General features: G+C 38.9%; 1 protein-coding gene across 9 annotated transcripts in view; it reads right to left on the bottom strand.

Annotated features, from left to right (window-relative positions):
* FAT1 (FAT atypical cadherin 1) overlaps positions 1-21,462 on the bottom strand; it is a 122,000-nt gene that overhangs the window by 50,300 nt on the left and 50,238 nt on the right. For all 9 annotated transcript variants that reach the window (XR_012923260.1, XR_012923259.1, XM_076010648.1 and 6 more), the window contains exon 3: positions 13,973-14,287. Coding sequence is in view for 7 of the 9 variants with exons in the window: in XM_076010648.1 (XP_075866763.1) it covers positions 13,973-14,287 (315 nt within the window). In the remaining 2 variants the exon portion in view is untranslated. The remainder of the gene's footprint in view (positions 1-13,972; positions 14,288-21,462) is intronic.

Here is a 21,462-nt window from a genome sequence, read left to right as displayed (position 1 = left end):
AGTTTTGTTTTTAGTCATTATAATAATTACTACTGGACATATTCCATGACGAAGTATATTATCTATTTCTTAAAAAGACTATTTGAGATACAGAGAAACCTAACAGGACTATAAATATATGAGAAATATACAGTACATTACAACAATAATTAACATTACAGAAAATAATTCGACAAAGTGGCCAGGGGAGCCTACCTTAAGATTCCAACTGCTCTTAAATTACTTATCAAGGACTAAAATATCTCCCAGAATCTTCTTGGAAAGTCTGCAACTATTGGCCAAATCCTTAAATCTTGTTAGGACATAAGTTAAATGAAATGTTGTCTTTCCAATATAAAAGAAAACAAGAATCTAAATGGCTATATAAATTTCCATTTAACAGCATATTTTCTGTCTTTTTGGAAATATATATTGTGGTGGTTTGAATGGTAGCTGCTGCCCAAAACATATGTCAAATGTGGAACCTGTGAATGTGACCATAGTTGGAAAAAGGGTCTCTGAAGATGTAAGCCAAGGACCTCAATTTAACTCCACCCTCCAAGATGAGATCGTCCTGGACGTATGGTGGGCCCTAAATTCAATGGCAAGAGTACTTTTAAGAGAAAGGCAGAGGGAGATCTGGGACACAGGGAAGAAGGCCATGTAAAGACAAAGACCAGAGTGACACTGTCACAAGCCAAGAAATGCCTGAAGATTTGAGGGAGCAAGGAAGACTTCTCTTTCTAGAGACTTCAGAGAGAACATGGCCCTACTGATGCTGACTTCAGACTTCTGGCATCCAGAATTGTGAGGGAATGCATTTCTGGGTGTTTTTTGTTTTTTAAAGAGATGAGATCTCGCTCTGTCACCCAGGAACACAATCATAACTCACAGCAGCCTGCAACTCCTGGGCTCATGCGATCCTCCTATCTCAGCCTCCCAAAGTGCTGGGATTATAGGCATAAACCACCATACCCCATCATTAGAATATTCTCTTTAGTTAAAAACATTTGTGTTCACCCTCCACCTGCCAAACTGTCCTTTCTATTTTAGCCCTCTCACTGCTCTTATACAGAAGCTAAGAAAAATAATAAATGCCTACTACCAAGATAAATTAACATAACTTATATAAAATACATATTAAAGATATGAGTTAGAGTTTAAATAAAAGTGTTTTAGAACTTTACAGGGTATGTATGTCAAACCTTGGGTTCCTGTATAACTATTAAAAATTTTCCATGGTGTACTACTGAGCCTTTTTTGAGTTAAACCATCAAAGAACTACAGGGACCATCCAAATGTATGGAGAAGAGTGATGGCAATGCAATTAGTAATTGTATTAATTTTTTAAATGAAGCACTGAAGTAAAACAAAGCGCTGTGAGATAGAGAAACAGCAGACAGTAACTGCAGAATTCCGGGTAACGCGTGACTGTCGCTGTGTCAGCATTTCTTCTGTGGGACATCCTGGTCTACAGATCTGTATCCAACCAGCTTCAATAGCATGAAAATGGCCTCGGGACAAGGCTGCCCACTGCAGTGATGAGCTCATGGCTGAAGTCCTGAGAGCTGCGCAGTGGGTAGGCAGAGGGCATCGCAGGCAAACAGAGGAGGGATAGAAACTAAAGCGAGGGTAGCATTTATCTGTTCAAACTCTCACGGCTCCTCTTCCAACAGGGGAAAGGGAAAATCATTCAAATGTGGCTAATTTAAAAAATCTTTTTCAACTGGAAAGTATTACACAGCAACCACCCCCTCAGTATCACCCTTGGTTCTGCAGTGGATACAATAAGTAAACAAGGGGTGGCCTTGGTCCATAGGGACCTGAGCCAGGACTGGATCCCCAAAACACAGGCTAGACCAGAGCCAATGCTAGAAAGGCAGAGCTGACCTGCAGACTGGCAGGGAGGAAATCTCTTCCCTCGATTCCCCTTCTAAAAATACAGACTGCTTGCAGGTCATGTGCAAATGCTCAACTTTTCCTACAGTTATCACTCAGCATCCAGCCCCTGAGAGCTTCAGACTGTGAGCTCAGAGATACTCTGCGGCACCGAGCTGTCTTTATTTGGGTGGTGTTCTAGGACCACATTTAACTGTGGCCTGGTGAGAGCTCTTTTGGCAGCTGTGGCCATCTGAGTGGCTATTGTTTGTCACAGTAATACTGGTGCCGGCAGGATTAGGCTTGGAGCCAAAAATGGAATTAATTCTATTCATAGACTGTCAAGGCTGGAAAGCAGCTCAGAACTCATTTGGTTCAAACTTCCAGAGTTCCAAAGAAAACACTAATAAAACTAATCAAATGACTGAAGTCACACAGGGAGTGGCTGTGCAACAACTTGACCCTAAACTCTCCGGACTTCTCTTCTGATTGTAATTCTATCTTACTGGCTGTTTCTTGTTAAAACCGATGGTATTAAAACATAAGATGAACATAAGTTCAACAGCAAAACTCAATCTATGGGGAACTGCCCTCAGCGTTCCTATAAATGTCAGACCTAGCAAGGACAGAAAGAATGGGGAGAGGTACCCAACCATTTTGTAAGGTTAACAGCATGTTGACATAAAGAGTAATCTCACTTAGGCACTTAAAATGCAAAATCTTAAATATAATTTTAGCAAATGATATTCAACAACATATTAAAAAATCCAAATACCTCGACAGAATCTATCCTAAGAATTTAAATTAGTTGGAAAAGCATGTCGTTATCAATGTGCAGAAAAAGCATTGACTAAAATGTAACTTCTTTCAGATTTTAGGGATAATACATTTATTTTATAGAATGAGTATGAGAAACAGGTAAGAAAAAGCTATAGATTCCACCTTAAAATATCTGCATATCTTGGTAAAAAGACTGTAGATAGGTACACTTAAAAAAAAAATTAATTCCTGCCATTGTAACTTGACTGCCCTTTCATTTCCTTCCTTTGCAGCTATCAAATGTTACCGGAAACACTTGGAAGTTGTTTGCAGCTGTAACTATTTCCTATTACACTTTTTTCAGTCTCTGTTCCAGCCACAATAAAATGCCATTACTTTGGTTCAGAAAATAATAGTTTTGTAAAGTGATACTGGACTAGCGCATGAGAAGAACCCAGTATACTTATTAGCTATTATCTTGTGACTTTGTGGCACTGTAGGGATTATTACATATAAACCCTGCATCTCTACCCAATCTGTCTGTAATTAAAAAATCACATTTTTATACTGAACATAAAATAATTCTATATTATACACTATGCTACATTGTAACAAATGAACAAAAACATGCCACTGGATATCACTGACTTCTACAAAGCATACAAAATTGTAATTTAGTACCATGAGCATGAACATCTCAACAAAGAATATGAGATAAAAAAATAGAGAAAATTGTAAAGATTTGATAGTACACATATAAACACCATATGAGCTGGAATTTGGAACTCTGAAATACTTTCAATAGGATACACCAAAATGAAGAGGTTATAAAAATCTCAAAATTTAGGGATATTTTATTTACCAATGAAATAAAGTTATTTCTCAAAGTAAAAGAGATCTAATCAACTTGCTAAAACTTATCTGAGATTTCAACATTGATAACTAACATTCTAACTACCTTTTTTTTGAGACTGGGTCTTGGCTCTGTCGCCCAGGCTGGAGTATAGTGGCATGATCACAGCTCAGGGTGTCCTCAAACTCCTGGGCTCAAGTGATCCTCCTGCCTCAGCCTCCTGAGTAGCTGGGACTACTGGCATGTACTACCACATCCAACTAATTTTTGAAATTTTTTTGTAGAAATGAGGTTCACTATGTTGCCCAAGCTGGTCTTGAATTCCTGGCCTCAAGCAATCCTTCTGCCTTGGGCTTCCAAAGTGCGGGGATTACAGGTGTGAGACACTGCATCTGGTCTCTAACTGCTATTCTTTAAATAAGAATTTTAGGCCAGCCTTGATGGCTCACACTTGTAATCCTAGCACTCTCGAAGGCCAAGATGGAAGGATGGCTTGAAGTCAGGAGTTAGAAATCAGCCTGAGTAAGAGTCCCCATCTCTACTAAAAATAGAAAAAATTGGCTGGGCATGGTGGCATGCGCCTGTGGTCCCAGCTACTCAGGAGGCTGACGCGGGAGGATCACTTGTGCCCAGGATTTGAGGTTGCTGTGAGCTAGGCTGACACCACGGCACTTTAGCCTGGACAGCAGAGCAAGACTCTGTCTCAAAAAAAAACCAAAAAAACCTCCAGAATTTTAATGACACAGAAAAGCAAAATACATATCTTTTCTAAGGATTCTTGTTTAGAGCAATAGGAAAAAACAATATGGTTTATCTAATCCTACTAGTAAATACATCAAAAAATCAGGAATCAGGAAACTATAGCTAACTTGTTTTTATATGGCCTGTAAGCTATGAATGGCTTATACATATTTAAATGGTTGAAAAAGACTTTTGTGATACATGAAAAGTACATGAAATGCAAACTTTAGTGTCCATAAATAAAATTTTATTGGAACACATCCATCCTCATTCATTCCACATTGTCTGTGGCAGGTTTTGTGCTACAAGGACAGAGCTGAATACTGTGACAGAGACTGTATGGCCTAAAGCCAAAAATACTATGGTCCTTTATAGAAAAAGTTGAATGACCCCCTCTAGTACACATTTAATAAAACTAAGTTTAAACATCTTCTGTTTTTCAGAAGCTTCTTGTTTTCTAGTCTGAAAGTACCACATAAATAAGATTAGCCTCCAAAGCAATTATTATATACTATAGGAATTCCTCAATACAAAGAATAGATAAGCTATAGAAAAACTGGCCCCCAAAACATATTTACACCCCAAACCCAAAGGCACACTGCATGAGAGTGGCACTGTGTACAGAGAAGAGGCAGTTAGGAAATTCAGGCTCGACCTCCAGGTACAACACATACATGTGAGATACCCATATCAATGTCCCTCTGACTCCTAATGGAAGTCTTGTTCCAGCCTTATCCAAAAGTGATACCAAGAGAAGGTAGAAGGGTGGATCAGAGAATGAGACAGAAAGGTGGCAAAAGGAAGAAAACTAGGCTTTTCTGGTTTCTCTCTGGCTGTCTCCTTCAAGCTCAATTCTCAAAGAGAACAGGCCTGAGACAGCAGATAGAAATTGCTCAAAGAGAAAGAACCAGCAGGACTTAGAAGAGTCTAACAGTTCAATGTGCTCAAATCCAATAATGAGATGAGATTTAGAGTAAGGATCACCCTCCAAAACATGTGAAATATTAACCCTACAAAATTAATAAAGGAAAAGCTAAGAAACATTAAGCTGAAATAGTCTCAAAATAGTTTTAAACTATTTAAAATTTTAAGTAGATAGAAAGAGATGAAGCAGTTGTCAAAGAGCCTAAATCCTTTTAATATGCACATGTAGACACATAGAAATCACATGCACAAACATACACGTATATTCAAAAAGGATGCCCTACCTTTACTTACTATACATTTCTGTTTTTTTGAGACAGGGTCTCAATGCATTGCCCAGGCTGCTCTCAAATTCCTGGGCTCAAGTGAACCTCCTGCCTCAGCCTCCCCAGTAACTGGGACTTAAAGGCTCCAGCCACATTTGGCTTTACCATACATTTCAGATGAATGTATTTTTAGCCACAAAATAAAATTCTTTCTCAGTGTATTTGTTCCCAAACAAGAAGATATACATCAATGAAGGAAAAGAGGTAAAAAGTAACACATCTGTTAGGTGAAATCAGTGGCTTAGTAAAACTAGCAACAGAAGGCACATGTATATGCATATCCATTCCTATAATATTGTGTCAAATTCACCAATAACTATAATAAAGTGATTTTTCTAAAAACACAGCATTTAATACTATTAAGGAAAAAAACCCAAGTTGCACATGTGTGTGTATGGTATGCTACTACCTGTGTTCAAAAGAGAAAAAACTAATGTATTCTTACTTGCTTATACATGAGTGAAAGAAAATGTAAAACATTAGCCTCTAAGTGTTTTAAAAAAAACGCAGGCTTTATTATTATTAAGGTACAGTGAGACCAACAGATCCGGATATGGCTGCCACTGAAGAGGAGTTTGTTCCTTCCCCAAGAGGCTTGTCACCGGACTGAAATACTGACAAGGCAGTACAGGGCCACACAGGCAAGCTCCAGGGTCACTCCAGAGGCAGAAGGAACAATGGAAAGCGTGGGCAAGGGCCTTGATTGTGGTTTCCAAAAGGCCAGGCAAGGCTGAGTAAGCAGATGTAAGATGGGCTGCTCTGAATAATTTCAAAGGCTCTGGGACACAGGAGCTGCCCCTAGCAGTCAGGTACCTCGCCCAGAGAAGACCAGGGCAAGAGAACAGGGCCTAGCATGACAAAGGAGGTAGTCTGAAGACACAGCTCTGGGTTGCTTAGTTTGCACGTGAAAAGCACACATCTGGACAAGTCACTAGCTGTCTCTAGCCCAAGGAGGGGCAGCCTTCTCCCCAGTCAGGGAGGCCTCCTGAGCCAGAGCATCAAAAGGTGGGAAATAAGAAAATGCAGTCAATATGCTAATGAAGGGAACCGAGTGTCTGGAGAGCTGAGTAAACATCCCACTGAATATCTTTTTATGCTTTTTGAATTTCGTGCTCTATTCCTATTTAAAACAAGTAACTCAATATATGAGATGTGTTATGTGTGTGCACACATCACAAACACACATCTACTTTTCAGTCTTGGTAAGCGGAATATGCTGATAATAAATGGTATCCTGGAGAACTTGAGGACTGCCATTCAGGGTCTTAGGTACAACACAATGGCATAATTTTGAAAGATATACAAAGTACATACTGATTTATATTTCTATAAACTCCAGGAATATATCCAAGATATTGCTAACTTTCTGTTTAAAATAAATCTAGAATTTAATTTAGAATTTAATCTAGAATTAATTTTTACTCCTTAAAAACACAAAAACCTTGGTTAAGAAGATTCACTATTTAATAAATGAGGTTTTTATAGTATTAATATATACATATTTGTGGCACTTCTGAAACTGAAAAAGCATTTTTTTTTACTGATTAAAAAGCTGAACTTCTAGGTCTAGTCAGGGGCTCAGATTTATGATCTAACATAAAACCACCAAGAAACAGACAAAATGAATGAAACAGTTTATAGGACACTAGACATCAGGCAAAGAAAGATAATGATTCCTGAAAGACAGAAGCAAACAAGGTGAGATCGATGAATGCACCAGCTTACTGCCTTGAGACAGTTTCCAGACAGTTACTCCTGTGTGAAATCCAAGAAAAATGGAAGTATATGTCCACATACAGACTTGTACTCAGGGTCTATAGCAGCTTTACTTGTAAAGAGCCAAAAAGTGGCAACAATGTAAGTGTCGAATGGATAAAAAAATTATAGTATGTCTATGCAAAAGACATAGAGCAACAAAAAGAAATGTAGTACTGATATGCACTATAAATGCATGCATCTCAAAATAAATATGCTAAGCGTAAGAAGCTTTACAGGCCGGGCATGGTGGCTCACGCCTGTAATCCTAGCACTCTGGGAGGCTAAGGCGGGCGGATTGCTCGAGGTCAGGAGTTCGAAACCAGCCTGAGCAAGAGCGAGACCCCGTCTCTACTATAAATAGAAAGAAATTAATTGACCGACTAAAAATATATATACAAAAAAATTAACCAGGCATGGTGGCGCATGCCTGTAGTCCCAGCTACTCGGGAGGCTGAGGCAGGAGGATTGCTTGAGCCCAGGGGTTTGAGGTTGCTGTGCGCTAGGCTGATGCCACGGCACTCACTCTAGCCTGGGCAACAAAGCGAGACTCTGTCTCAAAGAAAAAAAAAAGAAGCCTTACAAAAAAAGTCTAAGAAGGTTTACTGAAGAAAAACAGTACACGCCATGAGTACATTAATATAAAATTCTAGGAAATGCAAACTAATATTTAGTGATGGAAAGCACATCAGTGGCTGCATAGGGAGGGGGGCAGGGAGGAGGAGGGGACAGGGATTACAAAGAAGCATCAGGAAGCTTTTGGGAGTGATGGAGATATTCGTTGCTTGATCATGGTGATGGTTTCTCAGATGTATAAGATATGTCAAAACTTATCAAAATCAAATTGTAGTCTAAGTATGATATGTGATCTGTCATATGTCACTTATACCTCAAACAAACTTTTTAAAAATAAAGAGCAATACTTGGCTTGTAGCAAAAACTTGAAAACTACCAAACATACAAATAAAAGAATAAGACTGTGGTCCTTTCTAAAGCACCCACATGTCTAAAAGTAACATTTCAAAATTATCTGCCAATTTTAAGATGCATACCATTCCTCAAAATTCAAACTGATTAACTTAGTAACTGAAAAGACACTTTGCAAGGGTGGTGTCAGTTTTCCGAGGTTACTTGTGGATAATGAAACCTGAGAAGCTCACACAGGTCCCTTTTGTTCAGGAGTCCCCTTCCTCTCTTGGCCTTGACATTCAGCAAAGCTGTGACGCTTTGGTTTGCCAGAGCTATGCTGCCCAGGCTCCAAACAATCTGACATTCTGTGCTCTTGTCTCTCTCCCACCTCGAGCACTGCACAGTTTATGTTAACAGAAGCAAATTTACCCTAACTGATATTGGACATAATCAACCAAAAATGTTATAAAAATTTACAGTGCCAACAAAAGTGTATGTATCAAGAAAAAGAAAATGAATACACTCTTTTGTTTGTACACCCTAAAAGAAAGAAAACCCACTGCCAACCTTACTAATAAACAATAAAACAAGAAATGGCTGAGATGTAGAAGACAGCTCCTGGCACCATAATTAGCACAAAAGCTGTGACTGGAAGACAAAAAACATTCCAAAATTTTCATTCAAACTTGTCATTAGAGCCCAAAGTTCATAAGATCTTTGAACTCAATCCTAAGAACGATTTTTATTAAAATCCTTCTTAAAATATTTTATCATACTTTGAAGTAAGAAAAAAGTATTGAGGAGATGACTTTTAATGAGGACTTCTGATTTAAATTTATAGAAAATGTTCCAAGGGATTATATGTAGATTCTTTAAAATAGGTCATTATTTATAAATGTAACAAATATTATCTTTAACACTTATTCTGGTGCTCAAGGTTTTCTTGATGGAAACAGTTGATAGTGTTGCCGTTTCCTATACACTCGTTTAACTTATCTCTTGGTCTCTAATTCTCACTTTTTCAAATTGTCTCCCAACACCTCCTACCTTCTCTCCATCAATCTAATTTTACCACCTTCAAAATCAGCCCAATAGCTTTCCCAAGGGGCCTCCTCTTCCCAATTATACCCACTGTGTCGGCCTGTTTCCCACTCTCTGCAGACACACCGTCACAGCCCGTGCCACACTCTGTTGTGAACACACCTGTTTCTCTCCGCTCGTTCTCCTTTGTACACTACAAACTTTCGAAGCCTCTCTTAAGGTGCTGTATATAGCGCAGAAAAGCTCACTAAATAGAGTCATACGCCACAGAAGGACACTTTGGACAAAGACGGGCTTCCTATACAATGATGGCCCCGTAGAATTATAACACTGTATTTTTATTTTACCTTTTCTATGTTTAGATGTGTTTCGATACACAAATACTTATGCTCATATTACAACTGCCTACAGTATTCAGGATAGCCACATGCTGTACAGGTCTGCAGCCTAGGAGCTGTAAGCTGTGTACCTCGTAGCATACGTGTGTAGTAAGCTGTACCATCTAATTCGTTTAAGTACACTATATGATGTTTGCATAACAATGAAATCACCTAATGACCCATTTCTCAGAAGGTATCCCTGTTGTTAAGCGACACATGACTGTACTTGATACATAAACAAATCCTTTGAATGACGATGAATTTAGGCTTTCTCTAGTCTGCTAGACATTTATGATAATCACCAGGGGCTCAAATTTATCTTTGCCACTAAGAAGCAAGTAGACCCACTTCATTCTATCAAATTTGTTAATCTAGTAAACTTGTGATTGTTGCATATACATGAATAGAGCCACTGTAACACCTGCAAAGTGGATGAGGCTATGGCACCTTTCCCATAAATGACTCTGGGTGCTCTGCACTCTGCATACACAAGTCCTAACAGGAGCGCAAAACAGTTATCCCAAATCACAAAATGCAAGAACCTAGAAGCCAGTTTTCCCCAAGATCCCAGAGGTAAAGCCTCACTATAGCTCACATCTCTCAACTTCCAGCCCGGTGATTTTCTCACTTAGCCATTAATTATCAAGTAACATGATTTAGGGTCTCCAGGCGGTGTGATGGGTCAGCAAATCACGAGCACTTCCACAATCAAGCCCCCCCCCCAAAGTGCTCGCCTACCTGTTAAACATCAGTCTGCTTTACAAACTGTGAGGAAGATGAGGCGTGTACACTGCGAGCTATGAGGATCACCCCCAAATTTTCTACTGTGTTGGGGGAAAAGAATCATCTAGAAACAGATCTTGTGAAGCTACATTTACCATGTTCTTTAATAATGCCCATGCTAACGCATGGTTATTTCTTGATCTGTAGAGACTTTAGGTGATTTGTGGAATGATTAGACTTTTTATTAACCATTCAGTTTATAAAATGCTTCACAACAAATACTCCTGTGTACTAACTGCAGTTATGCTCCACTATTATCTGCCTTTGACTTGCCAAAAAAGAAAACCTCTTTGGACACCCTAATGAATTTTCTCCTGCTGTCCTGGCAGCAGATGCACGTGCCTTGCAGCCAGGCCTGGGAGCTAGCTGTGGGCTCCTGGAGCGGATTTATTATTGCTAAAGATAAGGAAGAGTGAGGAAGTCCCTGCAGACATCTTCTCTAGGCGCTGTCAGACCACAGCCACGATGATGCCATCAGATGCCACAGAGGCCCCAGGGGGAGCCACAGCTCCAATCCATGTAACTGCTTTAAAGTTTCTTTCTCTTCCTTCTCCTCACATATATATTATGCCCAGAACTACACTGTTTGCTCAGACATTCAAAAGGATATTTACTGCTTGCCCCCCCATCTCTTCACAGAGAATTTATTTTAATCTAAAAGACAGAAGACGTAAGAAAAACAAAAACATTTTTTAAATCTAATTCAGCCAACAATATTAATACAGACATAATACATAATATTATGTTCTTGAATTACCACCTGTGATATTATGACATACATATATACACAGGTTTCCAACCACGGCTCCTGGCTCATCCCTCCCACAACCCTTGTTAGTCTTTTGCTGTAATGTCGGGCACTTTGGGCCTCAGAAGCAGGCCTTAGAGGAAACAGAATCTTTCTCTCTCTGACCTTCTCCTGCCCTCCTTTCACCTGCCTAAGGCAGGACTCTAATCTGATTCCCGGTCATAAGACCCTCGTTCTACCAGGGGTCCTATCCCTACCCTGGAGGAAGGAATGCTGCAGAGAGGCCAAGCAGCATCTGAACAGACAGGCCTTGCTGGGTTTCCCCACTCAGTCTATTAGTATTAGAGCATATCCTTTTTGTCCAATCACATTTTGACGTGGTTGTCAATCATGTCTATGCAATGCAGCCTCCATAAAAAGGCCCAAGAGGACAGGGTCTGGAGAGCTTCCGGGAGGACGAATAAGAACTCACCCACATGGTGCACTTCAACTCCTCAGGGATGTAAGCCCCTGCACTAGGGACCCTTACCCTATATACCTCTCGATCTGATTTTTTGTACCCTCTAAAATACCCTTTGTAATAAATCAGTAAACTAGAGTGTTCCCCTGAGTTCTGGGAGCTATTCTAACAAATTAATCAGACCCCAAGAGGGAGTCATAGGAAACCCAACTTGGAGCCAATCAGAAGGTGCAGAGGCCCAGACTTGTGCCTGGTGTCTGGAGGGGGGGGGCAGTCTCATGGGACCAAGTATCTACCTGTGGGATCTGAGGCTACCTCCAGGTAGATAGCTCAGAATTGAATTGTAGGACACCCAGCTGGTGTCCACTACTTGGTATGTGGGGAAAACCCCTACACATTTGGTCACAGAAATTTTCTGTGCTGATGACTTTTGTAGTTTAGGAAAAGAATCAGAGAAAAACTCTTTTGAGTAGTTTTTTGTTTTCTCCCCTCACATTCATACCACCCCAAGGCTTTTACTTCTAGATTTCTCTATCAAGGCCTGTCCACCACCAGAAAGGCATACTTTGTGGATTTCGAAATCCTCCTCCAAAATTCATGTAAACTTCTTTCTTATTTTACATCTGACAATGCCTTATAATCTTTCAGCTCTTAGTTCTTAGCTCTCTTTTGCTTTATTTCACAAAACGGTGGGTGAACCTAGTTAACACTTGTGCAGTAAAAACACTTCACAACCATATGCTAAAACAAGTCTTCCATTAATCATTTACAGAAGCTTTTTAAGTTTTGCAGGTTCTTGTCTTAATTCCAGCCTCTTTTCTTGGGCGCAGGGTCCTGCACTCTTCCCATAAGGCATCCAAAAGAAAAAATTCTCAGCTCCTATAAATTTCTCTCCTATATAAACGTGTTTAAGGCTCAATCTTAATAATCAATTACCAGTTTTCTAAATCCAACACCCTTTCTTTCTTCATCAGAGGAACTCACCAGAATTTGCCCAAAGGTAGAGTAATTGTCTCAAAGTGAAAAGCAAATACTAATATATTCAAAATAAATCTTAAACTTACGTTTTACTTTTAACAATCAAGAAAGTCTTTATAAAGGTCAGGTTGAAATATGCTTACAAGAGGTTTAAAAACTAACATTTTAACATCCTTTTCGAAAAACAAAATATTACATACATACATGATCTCTATCCTTCTATAAGCATTTGCTATACAGATCTTAAACTCAAGCTTCTTTCCACTTTAAGAATTGCTTTCTTTTAAATTCAATAAAAGAAATTAGGAAATAAGAATGACACAACAAAAAGGATAGCAAAGACTTGCAAAGAAGCTGAAGATGCTTCCTCAATTTTGGTTTTTGTGTATTATTTCTCTGACTTATTAAATAGATATTCCAGTAACTGAACAGACCAATTACCACCCTAGAATAAGGAAAAACGTAATAAGCAAAGACATGATCAAGTTCCATAAAGTACTAAACAAATCTCCCTCTTCAGAATTTTCTATTAGATTCTACAACAATTATTGAATAACTGCACAACATCTTTGTCTAAGGCCAGTAATCTATCCGACAAACAGTTTTATTTTCCTACAAATAAGCTGTCTTCTCAATGTCGGATGGTGGTTGAAACTTTAACTCTGATGAATAAATCAGAGTGTACTATACTCCACATGGGAAGTGTTTACAGCACAAATGAGGGCTAAGCTTTCATTAACAAAATTATAGCTCCATTTAATATCATATTTTGGTGAAATAATACAAGAGAACTGAGAACCAAAAAATAACACACTGTCAAATGTAAGAAAGCCAAGATTAGAAGTTTATATGGATTTTGGAAGAAGAGTTTGGGGTCACAGAGCTATCTTCTTGGAAGCAGGGGGTTACAACATTGAGAAGAGGAAAAAGTTAGGAGAAAAAACATGGAGCTATCAGTTTAAGAAAGGAACCACGGCCAACGCAAAAACCGTTTCGCCCCCACCCCCTACCACCTGCAGAGAGATAGAGCTGCTCTATGGGAAAAATTTAAAAGAACATTTAAAAAACTACGGAATTGTAAAATAAACTCTTTTGGTATTCTTTACAAAAAGCTGAGTTAAGAAAATTCAAATGCTTAGCAGCAGTACAATCCGCTGTAAATTTAAACTATATCCCTAATTTAGGAGCTATTACTAAAATAACAATATTTGCATTTTTACCTGGAAGTGAAACTCTACTAACGAGCAAAATCATAAAATAGATTTTAAAAGCAAACTCAAAAGAAAAAAAACTCCACACATTTGGACTAAATTTTCATCTGAAAATAAAGACTTGTTTTGAATAACTCGAAAGGAAAATAATTTATCAAGAACGAATGTATGCAAAAGATAAATGCTAATTCTTAATTGTTCCCACATAGGAGAGTATAAGCATGAATATAACAGTATTAACACACACCTGTTTTAGGATGTATTGAAAAGAATCCTTGAGGATTTCCACTTGTAATTTTGTACATCAGCTTGTCATTAGAGCTAGAATCTGGATCAAATGCCTCAATTTGGACCACAGATACATCCTTGGGAGAATTTTCCATTATTTCTGGATAATACACAGGCTCTGATGTCTGTGGCGCATTGTCATTGACATCCTCAACCTCTATGTAGATCTCTATAAATGATGAAAGAGGCACAACACCCTGATCACTCGCGTAGACTGTTAGCCAATAATGGGAGGTCGACTCACGGTCCAGTCGATCAGAAGTCTCTATGACACCTAGAGAGAAAAAAGAAGAAAACCGTCAGGCAGCATGTCAGCAACAACAACAAAGAAAAACACTGCTACTCTGAGAAAGTGCCAGCCTAATGATAATAACGCTGACTTACTGAGGGCTTGTGTGCCACTTACTGGTTGCATGACCTTGAGCAAGTTATCTAGCCCTGCTGTGCCCGTTTCCTCTCCTACAAAATGGAGGTATGAACTGTCCTCCATAGGTTGACCAAATGAACAAATACACATATATAATAACTAGAACAACACTTGGCTCATAATACAGGCTATAAAAGTATCTGTTATTATCAGAATTAGATGTTAGGCACTAGTTGGAGCACTTTAAAAATATTATCTCACTTAAATCTCAAAATAAGCCAGCAGGATGGGCTTATCTAATGGTCCAATACTTCATTTGTCCAAAGGTGAAATTTATGATTGGTTGAGATTTGCTGACTTTCCAAGCAGCTAATCAGGAAGCCAGGGACAACACCAAAGCCATGGCCCAGATCTGAGGCCCTGCTGTCTAGCGTTCCTGTGACCCAGCACTGCCACTGTGGAAGGAGGGAGGCTAGAGCAACACTCAAGACAGGTTAGTCTATACGCACACCCCTTCTCACAGTGGAGGAGGAAAGAGAATATAGCCTTTCAAACTCCAGAATAATGGACTGCTCAGTTCCCTTCAGTTTCATCGCCTAAAAGGGAAATATAACCAGTGTGCTATAAAAATATAAATTCTCCTATTACGCTATCAACTCCAAAAGGGCAGAAGTCACTGCATTCTCAAATACCAGTATCCCTAGCACCTTACACAAAGCGCAATAGTTACTTATTAAATAGATGAATGAAATGCAAAAATATATTAACTGCAGTAGGTACAAAAGAGTCTTCAATTGGGACCCAAACTGGGACACATTTCTTATTAAGTCAACTAGCAAGAAATGAAATTACATGATTATGAAGAGGGTTAGAGCATCTAATTGTTGGCCCAGCCACTAAAACCAGTCAAAACCGTACTTAATCCCAGGACTGACCTTCTCTCAGGGTGATTAAAAGTGGAAATATCCATTTCTTTTCAGCAAATCTAACCTTTTTAATCATGGTGTAATCTTGCCCTTTGGCTCCCAAAATACATCATTGCCCTTTTGCTCATGGACTGATCATTCTGAGCTAATGATACTTTTTGTGTTCAACACCATGGTCCAGGTTGGACTTCGGAACTTGTACAACTTTAGAATCACTAAAGTTTCCCATTCCATGCAAAATACTATGAGAAAAATAACAAAAGCAATTTCTTCTATACTCAGAAATGAAATTATTTTTCTCAAACAAAAATAAATATATATTTCATATTTTTGATCATGACCTAAATTTAAATATTTGCTTATTTTAAGTTGTTAATATCAGGAAAACTCAATTATTTTAAGTGGAAGATATCATATCTAACACTCCCCAAAAGGCTTATAACTTAAAAATTAAAAATGTAACCAAGTAACAAAATGTGAAATAAACTATCATAAAATGAATGTCTATTGCCATTCAGAAGCATCATTACTTATTATTGCAGCATTAAGTCTCACTGAACCCTCAAAAAGGATCTATAATACAACTTCTAGAAATATGGAACAAAGCCTCATAACTAAATAAAAAGAAGCTAATACTCACTTCATACAACAGACAACTGAAGATAAAGTCAAACACATTTCTTTTTTTCTCTGACCCAAACATAATCTAAGCATACTCCAATCCATTTGCTAAAATAGTAAAATCCTATCTGTTTGTGGTCTGAAAGAATAACTGTTCGCCATTTCTCTAATTCATCACACCCATCCACTGATAGATACAAGGAAGTAAGGGAGTAACAGAATGTTCTCTTTAGGAGGATTACATATTCATAAAACCAATGTACATGTTCCTCTGTGTTCTACAACTTCAACAAAATGCAATAACATTTGTTTGACAGGTGAAGTTTTATTAGTAAATTTTAAGAAGACAGGTACATGGTGCCTTTATTCACCTCTTTGGAGTTCTAATCCTCACATAATTCATGCTGGCATTCACTGTTTAAAAATGTGTGCCTAAATGTGATGTACAGGCATTTAGAAACAATTTGCTCAATGTTTACTACATTCCACACACTATGATAAGTGTCTTACATGCATTATCTTATTTAATCTTTATATCCAACCTGCCTACATAGGTGGTGCCTATTATCTCCGTTTCACTGATGAAAAAACTCAAAATTTAGAGAGATCAGGAGCTTTCTCTAGGTCAGGGGTCCTCAAACTTTTTAAACAGGGGGCCAGTTCACTGTCCCTCAGACTGTTGGAGAGTGCCGCGCACATTCCACACATGCGCACTGTGGGCCCGGCACGAGTGGGCTGCTAAGCAGGACAGGCAGCGGTGGCAAAAACACCCGGCGGGCCGGATAAATGTCCTAGGCAGGCGGCATGTGGCATATGGGCCGTAGTTTGAGGACGCCTGCTCTAGGTCATAGTAAACGGCAGAGCTGGAATTTAGACACCACAAGTCTCTGATTTCAGTGCCAGCAAAATTCCTCATCAGTCCTACAGTTTGTATGACAAAAGTGGAGTACACAAAACTTAATGCGGTAACTCAGAAAAGGTAAGTCAAACTTCATATTTCATCCATTTGTTCCATATGTTAGTATTCATTCATACACAGTAGCTTTCTCTAGTCTCAAGGTAAAAGGGAAAAAAGAAATATAAAATGGAAATATCTTAGGAGGTTTACAATCACAGATAAAAACAGCTATTAGTTTGCATGCATCATGTTCTATTTCTAGTCTGGTCCGTAAGTGTCCAGACTGCACGCATGACTGTGAGATGTCTTCTGCTGGGCACTGTCCCTCTCTCCCTACCACCTGGGCATGCGGACAGCACCACATCCTCCCTTCCGTGCCCCCTAGCCACAGTCAGGAGGGAAGTTTCCCATCCTGCTAATCTCCGGATATTAGTTAGCTACAATGAAAATTGAGAAAATAAAGTAGCTCTATTTAAATATGGCAGAAAATCAGAATTGTATTAGGAATTAAAATAGTAAATATTAATGTGTCAGATGTTACTATTTCATGAATTCATGAACGGTGTGGTGTACTTTTATAATACCATATGGTGACTGCTAAGGTATTCACGTTTCGATGTATTTTAATCATTATAGCCTTGTAAAAGACAAAAATTATTTAATACAATTTATAGAGAACTATAAAATAAAGAGAATTTCAGGGGCCAAAGGGAAAGGAGGGCACACTGAATCATCTCTTCTAACCCCTATCCGCGCATTCTTCACGAGAACGTCAACAAGTGCTCACTGCGCACCAAATCACTTCACTACATGATTTACGTGCATTAAATCATTTAAAGAACAAAGCAGTTGTATGAATTTCATCCTGTGTTACATATGAGGAAGGAGAAGCTTGAATAAATCAAGAAACTTGTTTAAGCCTTAGAGTGGTTAAGAAACATGGCCTTGGTCAAGAGTTAAGCAGCGAGACCCAGGTCTGAACAGGAGGCTCTGCCTCCAGCACTCAGGGTCCCCCAGCAGGCTGTGCCCTGACCCACTGCGCCACCATCAGACACTCCCCAGCACCAAGGGTACAGCTGGGCGATTACTGGGCTATTACCATAACAGTCAACTTCCAGGAGTTTTCAAATGCTGAAATAAGGGTGCCTGTCATGAAGGAGAGAGAAGAGGGTCTGAAGACTGGTCACAGAGCGTCAGGGTACCTAAGCATTACTCTATTAACTGCTGAAAACTGTCACGTATACATAAAGTGGGTGGAAAGAAGCCATAGGTATGCAGGGCTATTTTGTTGTCTTCTCAGTTGCAAGACAAACTTCTCAAGTGGGCAAATCGCACTAGCCTGAGATCACTGGTCAAAGCCTCAAGCTTCCCATCTTGAATGCGGTGCAGGAAGAAGGTGTGGGAAAGGCTAGGTAAGTGTCCGGGGTAATCTACAAAGACAGACCAGTAGTAGAGATCTAGCTTTGGTCATCTCAGAATTAAGAACTAGACTGGGAACCCCTTGGAAATTCTCCAGTGCTACATCCTTGTTGTTAAAGAAAGCTGAAATGATTTGTCCAACTTTAGGAAGCAAAAGAAAGTTTAGCATCTAGAGTAAGGTACCTCCTTAACCAGGGGTCATCAGGATTGAAGCCATCCTTTAAAGGTGTCCTGGCTTCTGAGGTGACCAACACACCAGCTATCTGGAAGTCTGACCAGAAGCAGTGCTTATTCTCTAAGCCACTATGATCCTTATCCCTATACTTCAGCATCCTTCTTTTACTAATCCTTCCTAAAGCCACGACTGGTATTTATGGATCACAAATTGATTTCTGTAACTTTAACAGTTATCTTAATCCCATAAAGAGAAACAAATTTTCAAATTTCCATTAATAAGACTTCTAATTAGTACTTTTAACAAAGAAAAACAAAAATAAAAGTAAAAACTCCTAGCCACAGCCATCACTGGATGTGAATCAAACAACTGTCTTCCTTCTCAAAGCTCTATCCCCACTCCTATTTCTCTTAATCCAGAATTGTCTACCAATCACCTTTGGATAATTACGTTTTGTACAGTGCGTGATAAACTCACTCTTCCTGGAGAAAAAAAATAAGAAACCAGAAAAAACTAAAGTTTTTACAGACATTTGTCTTTAACATATACTCAAAACAAGACCTCATCTTGTGTGTGTGTGTGTGTGTGTGTGCGTGCGTAGACATGTACATCCAATCCACCCCATACTCATCCGCTATGGCCTCCCTCTGTTTTCACTCTCTCCCCTCCCTCAGCTCCTTTCCTTCTCTGCCACCTCTGTCCTCCTTTCTGTTCCTCTTTCACTTTCTGAAATGGCAATAATAGGATGCAACCAGCAGATATGGGAACCTGGGCTGCAAAAGGGGGCATGGTAGTAGCCCAGATGCGCCAGGTGAGAGGGATGCCAAGAAAACACCACCCCCATTTGTGTCAGGAGGCTACAACGCACAGGCAGTGAGACCAAGCAGTGACGCTGCTGTGTGATGCTATGGCGCACATTCTGGGCAGAGAAGACAAGTTTAGAGAAGCTTGTTACATGTCCCACTCCGCAGTGCTATTAGGAACCATCCCTTTATTTTAATGAAGCATTACAGAAATAATAAATGCCTAGGTTTCCAGTCTTGAGAATACAATGAAGACATTTTCAGGAAAAGTTGTTAATAATCTGAAAAGTTTGAAGGAAGCCGGAAATTTGGAGCTATTAAGCAAAAATATTTATCATTCCAAGCATAGTCTCCAGAATTTCAAAACCACCACCAGATGTCACTATGGAAACTGATTTTAAATATGCATACAGTGGAAGAACTAGACCTAAGGGGGAAAAAAACCATGTAATTTCTAAAAGAGCTTGACCAATGTAGTTGAAAGTGTAGCTCACAGCAAAATTTAAGGATATGTTTGTTCATTAATGTCCAAATATTTAATTAAACAGGTACTGATGTTCTTTTCCCATAGCCTGATTATTCAAAGGATTTGGGTTGCTCAAATAGATGGTTCCAAAAGTAAGTAAAGGTTTCCAAGAACAACTAATTCTACTACCCACCACTGATGGCTATGTTGCTGCTAGTGAATACTGTCCCTGAATAGGAAAGGCCAGCATTCCCTCCACTGACACAGATGGAGCAAGACTGTTTCGACATAGTAATCTTTAAGGCAAAATAAAGGTATAGATAATATCTCTGCCAAAAATAACTTAACTGATTCAAATTTCCATGGCCACATGGAACACCTTTCTTCCTGGAATTTTCCTATTTTCTTTCTTTAACAGACCTTGGCCCCCTATCAAGCCTTCATGCCAAAGCTTTCAACAAAACCTTATTGTTTCTGGTTCTTCAGCTACTCCAACTCAATACTTGTAATCAGCAACAACCCGGCAACATACATTTGCAAGCCCAACCCTCCTTTCTGATGTACCATGTCACACACATTTTTTTAAAAAATTTTTTTATATAACTGCTTAAGACAGTAATTGTATGAATCTGCTTTGGTCAATTACAAGGAAAACTTAAATGTGAAATATAAATTTTGGTGATATTTTCCTTCTAGGCAAAAACAAGCTGACTGATCTTTTCTCCAATTCCACGTCCAGAATACCTCTTTTGGAAATAAGCGTTTTCCTAAATATAAAAACAATATTAACTTGAAAAGAGCAGGGATACCATCCACATATTGCATACTCAATCTGAAATTAATCTATAAACAGTTATTCAATATTTTCTGCTAATTGTGGAAAAATCAGAAGCCTCAGAATTTTCATATTAAATATTAATCTGCTCAGAGACATTAATTCCTTAAAATTAAATTTTAAAAGTAGACTAAGCTCCCTATTAGAATGCAAATTTGTTAAGGGGCAAAGATTTGTGATCTGTTTGGCTCAAGGCCTGGGAAATAGTGGATGCTTCATCAGCAGGTGTTGAAAAGGGATATTTATTAAAAATAAGGAAATTCTGAGAAACAGTCACGGCCAAGAGGAGCCTAAGGAGACATGACGGCTAAATGTAATAATAATGTGGCGTTCTGGACAAAAGAAGGTACATTAGGCAAGAACTAAGGAAATCTAAATAAACAGGGGACTTTAGTTAATGAGAATGTATCAGCACTGTTTCTTCGATTGTTAGCATCTGTACTATACCAGTGTAAGACGTCAACAATAGGAGAAACTATATGGGGTAGGGTAGGGAGTTCTATGGGAACTTTGTACTTTCTGCTCAATTTTTCTATAAATCTATTTAAATTTTTTTAAAGGCCTGTCTATCAGAGCTTATAATATATAGATTAATGTTTCTTTCCTTCTGTAAAAAAATAAATCTTATCTCATTTATGTTATTAATATTTCCATATCCTGATGATATCTTGAGAGATTCTAATGTGTATATAAGAAACCTTTTATGTTAAAGCTAAAGGTTTAAGTATCTGTCTGCATGTTAACTTTTTTTTTTTTTTTTTTTTTTTTGAGACAGAGTCTCGCTTTGTTGCCCAGGCTAGAGTGAGTGCCGTGGCGTCAGCCTAGCTCACAGCAACCTCAAACTCCTGGGCTCGAGTGATCCTTCTGCCTCAGCCTCCCGGGTAACTGGGACTACAGGCATGCGCCACCATGCCCGGCTAATTTTTATATATATATATC

This window comes from Microcebus murinus, chromosome 15, assembly GCF_040939455.1.
Source record: "Microcebus murinus isolate Inina chromosome 15, M.murinus_Inina_mat1.0, whole genome shotgun sequence".
In the NCBI taxonomy this organism is placed as follows: domain Eukaryota; kingdom Metazoa; phylum Chordata; class Mammalia; order Primates; family Cheirogaleidae; genus Microcebus; species Microcebus murinus.
Note: the sequence above shows the minus strand (reverse complement) of the source record. Positions and strands in the feature narration are given on the sequence as shown.